The sequence below is a fragment of the Sphaeramia orbicularis genome, chromosome 3, assembly GCF_902148855.1.
Source record: "Sphaeramia orbicularis chromosome 3, fSphaOr1.1, whole genome shotgun sequence".
Lineage (NCBI taxonomy): Eukaryota > Metazoa > Chordata > Actinopteri > Kurtiformes > Apogonidae > Sphaeramia > Sphaeramia orbicularis.
In genome coordinates, this window is record NC_043959.1 from 25,986,886 (window position 1) to 25,999,573 (window position 12,688).

Here is a 12,688-nt window from a genome sequence, read left to right on the forward strand (position 1 = left end):
TGAACATACACGTGGAAAGCTTATAATGTGTATCAATTAAAAGTGGTGTGTACATTTACGCAAGCCATGATATCACGTTGAAATATCACACAACAGATGCAATGAAACAAATATGAAACAAAGGACAAAATGAGTCACAGAGGACAACACGGCGTTCGTCTGATGTCAGTTTCAGTTTGATTGAACGTCCTTCAGACTTTGACACTTTCAGGACGTTCATGTCTTTTACCGCAGTAACCTTAGCTCAGTTTCTGTCAGTATCTGAACCCAGTGTGTCCTCCTTCCAGATCGGCTGAAGACATGTCACATCTCGTTACCGCTGACTTTTTGTCACCGTGGCGACAGGAAGACGAAGATGAAGGCCAATTAAATCAACAGAGCGCTGATGACTGACGGGACTGACCTGAACAATGCACCCTTTATCCTTTAAACACCAGGATTGAAGAAGACAAAAAAAACCAAGTACAAGACACGACGAGATGATGATGACGTAAAAGACACAAAAGTAAAAAGACACCAAAGACGCAACAAGTACAAAATTACATCAAACAAGAGAAAAATGACGTAAATGAAACAAGAGCAGTAAAGATGAAACAATAATGATGATTATGTAAACAAGATAAAATTGAAATGTATACATCAGGATGCTGTACGTGTGTTGGTTTAGTCAATTTGTCTTGTTTTTTTTCTGTCCGTTTACAGAAATATATATTTATAGATAAATAGTTGTATTCTGTGCTCCACATTTTCATTGTATCATTGTATTGCTGCATTTACTGTTTTTATAGATATATATTGAGCAGAGCTTTGATTGATTTGATTGATCTGGCCCTTAATACCTGTCAAAGTTCCTCATGTGGCCCCATAGGAAAATGAATGGCCCACCCCTGATCTAAATGCTTCTAATGTGACTTTTCACTGCTATGCTGATGACACACTGATTTACAGGACAGTTCAGTCCAACCTGGCCATCAGACAAATTCTGTTTAGATCTGAATCTGAAAAGTTTTGGGTATTTCTGATGCAGATCAATCTATTATTTGGTACCAGGCTGTGGGTTCTATGTGGACATCTGACACTTCATCATTCCACCCTGGAGGTCACCACATTGTGTACATACCACCACATTTATTTATCTATTTATTTTTGTCAGTCTTCCTTTACCTGTGATGTCACTTATTAAATAATGCTAATAAAATTCAACAGTTAAACCACAGGTGTTAAACATGCGGCCCGGGGGCCAAATCTGGCCCGCTAAAGGATCTAATCTGGTCCGTAGGATGGATTTGTGAAATACAAAAATTACACTGAAGATATTAACTATCGAGGATGTCAAAATCATTTTAATTCAGATTCGACATACAGACCAATTAGATATCAAGTGGGACAGACCAGTAAAATACTATCATATTAAACCTATAAATAATGTAAACAGCAAATCTTCATCTTTGTTTTAGTATAAAAAAGTAAAATTACATGAAAATGTTTATATTAAAAAACTGTTATTTTCTATGTCTTAAGATAAGCAAATGCAGTTTCACCAATATTCTGCCTGTTATTAAATGTTTTGTGCATTTGTAATTGTAATCTAAGTTGTAGTGCACATGTGTAAATGCTAAACTGATAATCTGAGGCATAATATTGTTAAAATTTGACTTGTTTTTCTTAAGATGTTTCCAGTTGTTCATATTATTCAGATTTTTGTAGATGTTAACATTATCTTAATTTAATTTGACTTTTTTCACTGTTATTATTTTACAGGTCCGGCCCACTTGAGATCATATTGGGCTGAATGTGGCCCCTGAACTAAAAAGAGTTTGACACCCCTGAGTTAAACGCTCCATCTCACACCTGACCACACCTCCACCAAGGCCCCACAGGCTCCACCCCTTTTCACAGATCTCCTCCAACCTTTCCTAAGTTCGTGTTAACCTTCAACCAAGTTTCACGGAAGTCATTGCAGTGGTTTGTGTGTAATTGTGCGATTCTATTACCACTTGTGTAGAGTTAATCATGAGTTTGTCTAAAACGGTTTCACCTGGGTTTACCTTAACATAACCCCTCCCCAAACCTGACCCAGACGGTGATAAAGTGTTTGTTGTTTCTCCGTCACAAACATCCCGCCGCTGTGTTAAAGGTCAGCAGAATTCATTGCCATTTGAAGGCATTGATTCAAGGACATGGTTTTGGTCGTCTGTGTGACTGATGCTGTTTCTCTGTGGTCGGTTTTCATTAGTGCAGCTTGTTTCCTCTTCTCTCACCTTTTACTCCTCACCTTGTGAATCACTGAGGCTTGTGTTTTAAATGCTGTGAAGGTAAAGGTCCAGCCGCTGGTTTTCTACTTCAATCCAGACTCAAATTCCCTCAAATAAAGTGAAAATGTCTGTGAATATCGCTGCTTGAATTCTAATGCATCAGTTTGGCCTCAGAAGTCCTTCATATCTGCTGTTGACATCCTTAAAACTCAGCTGCGAACCACGATGAAATGTCACAACAGCGGAAAACTCAACAATTATTATCGTTTTACTATTTTTGTTGATCCTCCTGGAACGAAGTAGAAAACACATTAAGCTCTCAAACCAATATTAAACAGAAGAAATGTTCCTGTTTTGCCTCTTTAGTATTAGTATCAGAAACACCACGTTGTGATAAGAAAAAAAAAACTGTTAAATTTGATTTGAATTTCTGACATACCGCTGCATTCTGCTGTTATATTTCTGGAATGACAGATTTCTAAGTTTGAGACGCATGGATTTGTGTGGTGCATTCAAGTGTGGCTTGTAAACTCTGCAACCGTCATGGTGCATTCAAATTGAGGATTAAATATAAATCCATAAACTCTAGCTTAGACCAGACAATCTTATACATTTTTCTGACGTATAATACTTGTTTAGTGCTGATGTTAGTATCTATAAAGTATATTTACACCAACCAAAATGTACTCCATGAAGTATTTAATGATTAAAAATGCTGCAGTGAAACCACTTTATCTCAGAGGTACTTGAGCCATTTCAACCTGAACATAAATGCACCATGACGATGGCATTGTTTACAAGCCACACTTGAACGCGCCACACAAATCCATGCATCTCAAACTCCGACACAGAAGCAGAGATTTGTAATTTCAGAAATATAATGGCAGAATGTGGTGGTTTGTAAGAAATACTGATCAGATGAACTGGTTTTGACCCGATGAGGTGTCGGATTCTAACACTGAGCTGACAGATGATGGATTCATTGTCTTTAAGAAGTCTAGAGTGGGTTAATGATGATTGGTTTTGGAATAGATCTGCAGCTCCTCATCACCACGACACATTTTTTCCTCATATTTTGCTCATTTTATTTAGATTCTGTGGGCCAGATGTGGTCCACACGCCGACCATTGACCTGCATTTCCCAATATGACGACTATTCCATCCACTGTACCCATTTTTGATGTGCAAACTGCACGGAAACTGTAAGAAAATATTTGTCCAATGCTAGACCAATAATGCAAAACTATAATGTAATAACTTAAATACTTAATGTCAAAATGTTATGTTATTGTCTTTATTCCATTTAACCCATAAAGACCCAAATATCCACTGTCGACTAAAAGCATCTACTGATCTAAAATGTTTTACTTTGAATCTACTTTTCATGGTCATCAGATATGACCCATTTGGACGTTGAGAGGTTACAGTTACTGTGGAAACACCGCCATCTTCTACAACATTGATTCACCAGTAAAACCCATGGAGTTAGATCAATGACAGTGGATGGACACACTTGTTTTGTTCACTTGTTCAGTTATTGAAATCTCAGCTGAAAAAGTCACTTTTTCTTCAGTTTTCTCTGTTTCTGATATAAAAAACCTCAATTTTAATCTGAGCTTTTATGAACATCTACATGATCAGTGAATTAAATATAGGAAAATACCTGATTTGCACTGAAAAAGTGCAAAAATAAAGAGGATAATATTATAATAAATGGTGATAAAACACTTTAAAAGGTTAAATGTTTTGGAAGTGCCACAAAAGTAGCACTAGGTCTGGCCAAAATTATAACATTATTGGCATGTATGAGGTTATTAGTTGCTACAGGAATGCAATCCTGACACTGTGTGCGATGGAAAGAGTTGCCCTCATCCCGGTAGACATCAGCGGTATTCAGAGAAAATCTAATGAACAGTGTAACTTTAATGAACAGGCGATGTTCAGACTGTGTTTTATCCGTTCTATACCTAAATGAATCCCGGTTCCAGATGGACATGGGTGAAAACAATACCCTGATGTGATGAGTCCTGACAGGCATCACCACGGCGATAGCAACCGAGATGCTCTGAAGTTCTAGGGGAAACGTCAGATTTGATAAAACCTGCATCTGAGAGGTTCTGGTAGTAGATTATATTCGTCCAACTACAGCTCCTGAGCGGCTGATACCGACAGCATTCAATGAGCTGCACAGATATGAGCATTTTTATATATGCATGAATAATTCCTGGAGATGAGAAGGGAACATGTATTTAAAGACTCGTCCATATTCACAAGGCAGAAATCCAACAGAAGCCCAGTGGTCTGGTTGAATCTCTTCACAGTTTAACCGTTTATTCCACAGTGCCTCCTGTAGACGTTGGCGCTGGAGCTTCAGGCTGTTTTTAGGATTAGAGCGAGTTCTGACCAAAGCTTTTCAAACCCTGTTGCATCCCTCAGGACTAAACCACAGACGTTCCATGAAGTGATGCTTGGTTCCAGTATCAGAGGCAGAGTTTTGTGGACGCCAGCGCATGATCCTGTTTTCCATCCTGTGGTCAATTCTGAGGGAAAGCCGCTCACGCTTTCATACTTCAGCGGATTTTACTAAAAAGCTGCCATTTCAGTCAGAGGTGGGAGGAAATGGATGACAGATACTTCAGCATCTGGACATTACTGCTTTTCCTGCATTTTGACACATAATATGACTATGACCTGTGGTGGGTCTGTCTGTCACCTGTGGTGGACCAGACTACGACCTATGGTGGACCTATCTATGACCTGTGGTGGGTCTGTCTATGACCTGTGGTGGACCAGACTACGACCTGTGGTGGACCAGACTACGACCTATGGTGGACCTATCTATGACCTGCAGTGGGTCTGTTTATGACCTGTGGTGGATCAGACTATGACCTATGGTGGACCTGTCTATGACCTGTGGTGGACTTGTCTATGACCTGTGGTGGACCTGTCTATAACCTGTGGTTGACATGTCTATGACCTGTGGTGGATCTGTCTATAACCTGTGGTGGAAATGTCTATGACCTGTGGTGAATCTATCTATGATGTGGTGGACCTGTCTATGACCTGTGGTGAATCTGTCTATGACATGTGGTAGACCTGTCTATAACCTGTGGTGGACATGTCTGTGACCTGTGGTGGACCTGTCTATGACCTGTGGTGGATTTGTCTATGACCTGTGGTGAATCTATCTATGATGTGGTGGACCTGTCTATAACCTGTGGTGGACATGTCTGTGACCTGTGGTGGATCTGTCTATGACCTGTGATGGTGTCTCTCTATGGCCTGTGGTGGACCTGTCTATGACGTATGGTGGATCTGTCTATGTCCTGTGGTTGAACTGTCTTTATATCAATTATAATGTGAACACCTTTGCACAAAAACCATATTTCACCAAACAATCTGAATTGGGAAATTACAGTCATACAACTTACTGAACCATGTTGTGGTTCTACTGTAGCAGCTCCAGACACCCCCCACACACACACACAGCAGTGACCCGTCCTCACCTTCCACTTTGACCTGGTTGGCTGTACAGGTGGGGCAGGGCAGCAGGGTGAACTCCTCCGCCTGGTACATGGAATAGTCAGTACTGGCCACCACCACCCGGTCCCCAGGCCTCCAGCCCTCTGGTGGGTCAGCCAGGTCCAGGATGCTGCTGTTGGACCACGTGTCCACTGAGATGGACGCCTGTGGACGGACTGGAAGGGGAACACCGGCGTACACTTAAAACCACACAGTTCACAGATCAGAGATTTGGTTTTTTTTTAAACACTTTCTTTTTCTCTTTTCTTTTTTAAGAACATGTAGCAGATATGGACATACAGAAGGAAGACAAAAAACTAAAGAAATACAAACCTCAAAAGAAAAAGAACATAGTGGGTTGCCATGTCTCTACAGTTTGCTCCAGTGTTGTTATCAATAAGATCATCCTTATCCTGCCGTTGTATAAACAGACCATTTTTCCCACTTTTCTCAGCATTGTTCTTCTTGAGGCCTTATCTTCTAGGTCAACGATTCCATTACATATATCTCACTCAGTTTTTTGCTGCTTTGTACCATTTTCTTGTGAGTGTTTTCTTACAGGCTGCTAACGAAACTTCAACAAATATCAAGATCAGAGGTTTTTATTCCAGTTCCAGACAATACATGGAAGCACTGTCCTCTCATTACAGCATATTAAAGTTCCAAACTTCCTCTGTTCAGTCATGTATTAGTTCTTTAATTTCTCTTTTTGATAAAGTAGAAGATGTTGTTGGTTTGTTCTGTCTGTGAGATAAATGAGCATCTACTGCATCTAGACGTTAAACTGTTAAATAATGATTAATGTGTTATTTTAATGACTGAAAACCTCATCAATTTTACAGGCAGAGTGATGTAAAAACCCACATGTATCTGCTGTTGGATCCATGATTCTTCATCCAACATGAATGTAGACTGAACAGAGCTGTTTAAAGAACCCACCAAGACACTCATACAGATAAATATGTCATTTAGGATCAGTTTGGATTCACATATTTAACAAGTACATGAACAGATGCATGATTTACTCAACAGCATCTTTTCAGTTCTCTAATTGGTTTAACCTCAGAAAATATGAAAAAAACTCACTGGTTTTAGTCAAATACCAAAAAAAAAAAAATATCAGTGCATCTAAACCCTGAAACTGACTCCATTTTTACATTTACTTTGTGTCTAGAATTCATGGAGAATAAACATCTATTCACACTGGATTGGTTTAACCCATAAGGACCCAGTGTTACTTTGTCAGTTCCCAAATGAATTTTTCTCTATATTTAACCTTCCTTAACCCATAAAGACCCAAACATCCAACAGTGATCAAAATCATTTACCGATCTAAACCGTTTAATACTTGTTGATCCACTCATCCTATCAATACATGTAAATAATTGGTGTAAAATGCATTTTGTCATCATTTCATGGTCATCAGATATGACCCATTTGAACATTCAGAGGCTCTGTAGTTACCGTGGAAACACCGTCATCTTCTACAATACTGATTCACCAGTAAAACCCATGGAGTTGGATCAATGACAGTGGATGGACACACTTGTTTTTACATTCAGTTATTGGTATCTTTGCTGAAAAAGTCACTTTTTCCTCAGTTATTGCTGTTTCTGATATAATAACCTTCAACTTTAATCTGAGTTTTAATGAACATTTAGATTATCAGTGAATTAAATATAGGAAAATACCTGATATACACTTAAAAAAAAAAAGCAAAATACAGAGGATAACATTAGAATAAATGATGATAAATCACTTAAGAAACATTAAATAGAGAGAAAAAAATCATTTGAGATCTGCTACACACTGTAAACCCGGAATTTGTATTTACTAAAATGCTTTAATTACAATGCACTTAAATGATTTAAGTTTTATGATGTTACAATAAAATGTTAAGTATATTCTACTAATTTGTAGACATAGTTGAAAATACGAAAAAGTTTAAGTTGAATGGAATTAAATCACTAAGTTTTAGTCATGACCACACCTTTTTATCTTTGCATTGCATTGTGGGTATTGAGCATGTTGTTGAAAATGTGTTATTTTTATGTGCAGGGGCTCAGCAGGGTTGTGGTGTTAGTGTTAATTTGGATTTAATGTGTGTATGGCAGTGTTTATTGGCCTTTTTGTGTTTGTTTTTGTATTTTTGTAGAGCTGCACCATGAGTGAGAGCCATAGGAAGAACAATGGCTTTACTGTTCATCTAAAACTACTATTGTACAATGGAAATCTTAATGTCTTGTCAAATTAAAAGCACTTTCTGTACTGGTAAATGACGTTGAGCTACCTTCCATTCATGCTACAATGTATTAAGTTGAATAAATTCATAAGTATTTTGATCAGGAATAGGATTTTGACTTTGATTATCTTAAAAAAAGTTGTTTAAACAATGATAAATTCATCTGGCTGCAATTGAGAAAATTAGTCAGTGTAACTTAAAATGCTGAATTGAATGGTTGGGTAGTGAGGTTGATTTTACAACAGATTTAAAGTACAAATAATTTGTCTTTCAGTGTTTTCTACTTAATAGTTTAAGTTCAATACTTTTGGCATTAAAGTTGAACCTACTTAAACCAATTGATTAGTCGATCATTACTCAAATCATTTAAGTGCAATCACTTGTCTCAAATTTTTTGAGTAAACTCTACTTATCCGGGCTTACAGTGCAAAAGTAGCACCGGGTCTTTAGGGGTTAAATCATTTATCACCATTTATTGTAATATTGTCTTCTGCATTTTGTGTTTTTTCTGTCAAAATCAGGTATTTTCCTACATTTACTTTACTGATCATGTAGATGTTCATAAAAGCTCAGAGTAAAGTTGATAGTAATTATATCAAAAACAGAGAAAACTGAAGAAAAAGTCACTTTTTCTGTAAAATCTATCTTTAACAGAACATAAACCAAGTGTTTCCATCCACTGTCATTGATCCAACTCCATGGGTTTACTGGTGAATCAATGTTGTAGAAGATGACAGTGTTTCCACAGTAAGTACGGAGCCTCTGAACGTCCAAATGGGTCATATGTGATGACCATGAAAAGATGGCAAACTGTATTTTACACCAATTATTTACATGTGTTGATAGGATCAGTGGATCAACAGGTGTTAAACAGTTACATCAGTGGATGTTTGGGTCTTTATGGGTTAACCTGTTCCTTCCACATAATTAGAGTTAATTTTCTCCTATTTTTCTCCTGTTCCAAACCATAGAACTGAAGAACCACAAAGACTAAACCAATCTGTGACACCTCATTTAAAGGTAATAACCTCTAGAGTCAAAACATCAACACTGTGAACGTACCGAGTTTCCCACAGAGGAATCGGACTCTGTAGTTGTGACAGAGTCCGTGAAGCTGGTCTTTGTTCAGACACACGAAGCCATAGTCTTTGTCGTTCTTGTGGATCACATCTCCGGTCTGATTGGCTGGTCGGCCGTCGTGGGTTTCAGCCTGAAGATGGAGGAAAGACGAGTGATTTTGCAACAGCGGTCATTTTTGTGAAACACTCTGCCTTGCATATTTACTTCAATTCCCAAAGTGTACCTGTGAGAGAGTAAAGAGATATTCCCAAAAAAATAGCAGTGCATAATTTTCATGTCCTTTTTTCCTTGGTTACTTCGGGCTAATCATTGCAGGCAGAATCATCCATGTACTGCTGGAATACTGACTAGTCATAATTTCAGGGGAAAACTCAGATATCACAGAGTTGTCTGTGGATTTGGCTTGTGTAACAATGTGAGTATTGGGGGAAAAAAAACTGAAACAAACAGATGGGGGAGTTCATTATAGAAACCTGCTGTCAGTGTTACACGTGGATTTTTGAATGCACGCATCAAATAAAAATGTGTTTTATCTGAAAATGTGTTTCTCTTTTATCCCAGTAAATATTTACTCCTAAAATAGACCCAAAGTGCTTCCAAACTTGCTTCATAACATTAGTCTACATCTTGTTTCAATTTCCACTCCTTTTTGAGTGGTACATATTGAATTTATTTTGTTATTACTCGTGTAAATGGCAGTTGCTATTTTGTCTTTATCACCTTTATTTATTAATTTATTTACTTGGATATTATTTCCTTGTACACAAAAATTTTTATTTTTTTTCTCCTTCTGCTCAAAACAAATAAATGAAAAAAATAAAAAATAAATAAATAAATAAAATTTTTAGTCCCTATGTCCTGCTTTTAGGCACCAGTTTCATAGAAGCACCCATTTTTGTTCATGACTCAAGTTAATGAAATAAAAAAAATGATAAAAAGTTAAAAACAAACTATAGGAAAAACATTTTGACATCACTACGGCACTGCGCAGATTACACCCTTCTGGTGGTTAGAAGGACCTCTATGGGCAGGATACCAGAGGATTAAAATACTGGAGGTCCTTTTTCCAGTCAGCCTTAAAACCGTGACCTGTCGAACTCCATCGACCGCGGAACAACCAGAGGAACGTCTCCAGAGGACGCTCAGATAATCCTGGACTAATCACAAACACATTACCTCAGACTGGAACAACATATTAAACCAGTCAGAGGCTAAAAATAGGCCCCGTTGAGGATGAAAACCAAGACTGAGTCCAGACCAGTGGAAAAAACGATGACACATCGACAGGAGTTCAGACTAAATCTATTAAATCCAGCAGGAATGAGCAGTTAAAGCAGAAGAGCAGGATGGATATAAATAGAAAAGGACGATTAACAGGTTTGTAGAGATCATTATTTTACACCAGGAGTCCATTTACTATTGTTCATTATTGGAATTAACTGCACTGGAGAAAACCCCCCCAGGAGGAAAAAGACAACACATGGACTAACAGTGACAGCGCTGGGGGGGGCAGTGAACAGATCCAGTTTTCCTGGTGAAAGGGCAGCTGCAGCCTTCAGCGTCCTACACTAATGGCGAGCCGGAGGGAGGGGGCGGGGCTGGCATCGGCGAACAGCTGTTGCTTTCTGATGCCATGTTCCCTATTCCAGACGCTGAGTGATGGCGTCCTGGCTCCGAGATGACGGGATGGACTGACCCAAATGTCCAGACCGACACCTGGAGCGCCATCAGTCCAGCAGAACCAGAAACTAATGCAGTTACCCGGTATTGCATAGAAAAAATGACAGAACTCAACACCGAACTGTAAAACCAATGGCGTTATCCAACATCGAACCAGAAAACCAATGGTGTTACCAAAAACTGAACCGGAAAACCAACAGTGTTACTCAGCATCAAACCTATAAAGCAATGCCGTTACCCAGCATCAAACCGGAAAACCAACGCCATTACCCATCATCGAACCTAGAAACCAATGGCGTTACTCAACATCTGACCAGAAACCAACAATGTTATCCAACATCGAACCGGAAAACCAACGCTGTTACCCAACATCGAACCGTAAAACCAATGGTATTACTTGACATCGAATGGGAAAACCAACGCTGTTACCCAACATCGAACCGGAAAACCAATGGCATTACTTGACATCAAAAAAGAAACCAATGGCGTTACCCGAAATCGAACTTGAAACAATGTAATAAGTAATATTGTAATAAATCAAAGCCAGTAAAAAACCCTTACTTTAACAAAAACCACATTGTCCCTGCAACGTCAAGCCCTTCCATGCTGTTCCTCTGCTGTTACCATGGTTACAAACCCTTTGTCTCCATTACCTGTTCAGTCCTCTCCTGTCTACATGGCCCGCCCTCCTCGCCAAACACACCTGCCCTTGGTTCATCCATTAGTCACACAACATAAACCCACCACGCAACATTTACCCCCACATGGTCCAGATGGTCCTGGCCCATGGTTCTGGACCTGGACCCAGACCTGGTTTTCCCCAGACCCTGCTGTGTTTTCTGCTGTCTTCCTCCTTCGTTGTGTTTAATCTGTTCCAGTTGATGGACTTTTTATCCTGTATCGTCCGATGATTCCACTTATCTGTTCCACGACATCATCAGTACTGACCTGTATGTCCAGGGACTGACCCGTATGTTCTGGTACTGACTCATATGTCCAGGTACTGACCTGTATGTCCAGGGACTGACCCGTATGTTCTGGTACTGACTCATATGTCCAGGTACTGACCTGTATGTCCAGGCTCTGACCCATATGTTCTAGTATTGACCTGTATGTCCATGTGCTGACCAGTGCATTCATGTTCTGACCCGTACGTCCAGGTTCTGACCTGTATGTTCTGTTACTAACCTTTATGTTCTGGTACTGACCCATACGTTCTAGTACTGACCTGTATGTCTAGGTACTGACCCGTATGTTCTGGTACTGACCTGTATGTTCTGGTACTGACCTGAATGTCCATGTACTGACCCATGCATTCATGTTCTGACCCGTACGCCCAGGCACTGACCCGTATGTTCTAGTAGTGACCCATATGTCCAGGTGCTGACCTGTACATCTAGGTACTGACCCATATGTTCTGGTATTGACCTGTATGTCCATGTGCTGACCCGTGCATTCATGTTCTGACCCATACATCCAGGTACTGACCCATACGTTCTGGTACTGACCCATATGTTCTGGTACTGACCTGAATGTCCAGTGGGCTGCTGCAGAGCCGGTCAGGGAAGGCCTGGTGAAGGTCTGATAGTTTCTCCCAGTCTCCAGACCCTCGTTCATCATCTCGGTCAAACCACTCCGTCCACTCGGACTCTATGGATCAGACACAGACGTTAGGTCCAGTCCGGTCCGTTAGGAGGATCTGAGTTTATGTGAATGGATGGAGGTTTCATTAGAGACTTCAGTATGTGACGGAGATGAGAATCATCTACATGGAATCAGTTAAAGGAGGGAAACGAGGCCAAGACCATAAGGTGACGATACTCGTCATTTGTATCTTTAACATCATTTGTGTCTTACATAGCTTTCCTTTTTTTTTCAGGCTTTTGCATCATTTTCGTTTAAATGTGTT

General features: G+C 39.5%; 1 protein-coding gene across 2 annotated transcripts in view; it reads right to left on the reverse strand.

Moving 5' to 3' along the window:
* cemip (cell migration inducing hyaluronidase 1) overlaps positions 1 to 12,688 on the reverse strand; it is a 208,124-nt gene that overhangs the window by 62,186 nt on the left and 133,250 nt on the right. For both annotated transcript variants that reach the window (XM_030127439.1, XM_030127447.1), the window contains exons 9-11: positions 12,308 to 12,429; positions 9,082 to 9,229; positions 5,762 to 5,953 (exon numbers count right to left, since the gene is read on the reverse strand). In XM_030127439.1, the coding sequence (XP_029983299.1) occupies positions 5,762 to 5,953; positions 9,082 to 9,229; positions 12,308 to 12,429 (462 nt within the window). The remainder of the gene's footprint in view (positions 1 to 5,761; positions 5,954 to 9,081; positions 9,230 to 12,307; positions 12,430 to 12,688) is intronic.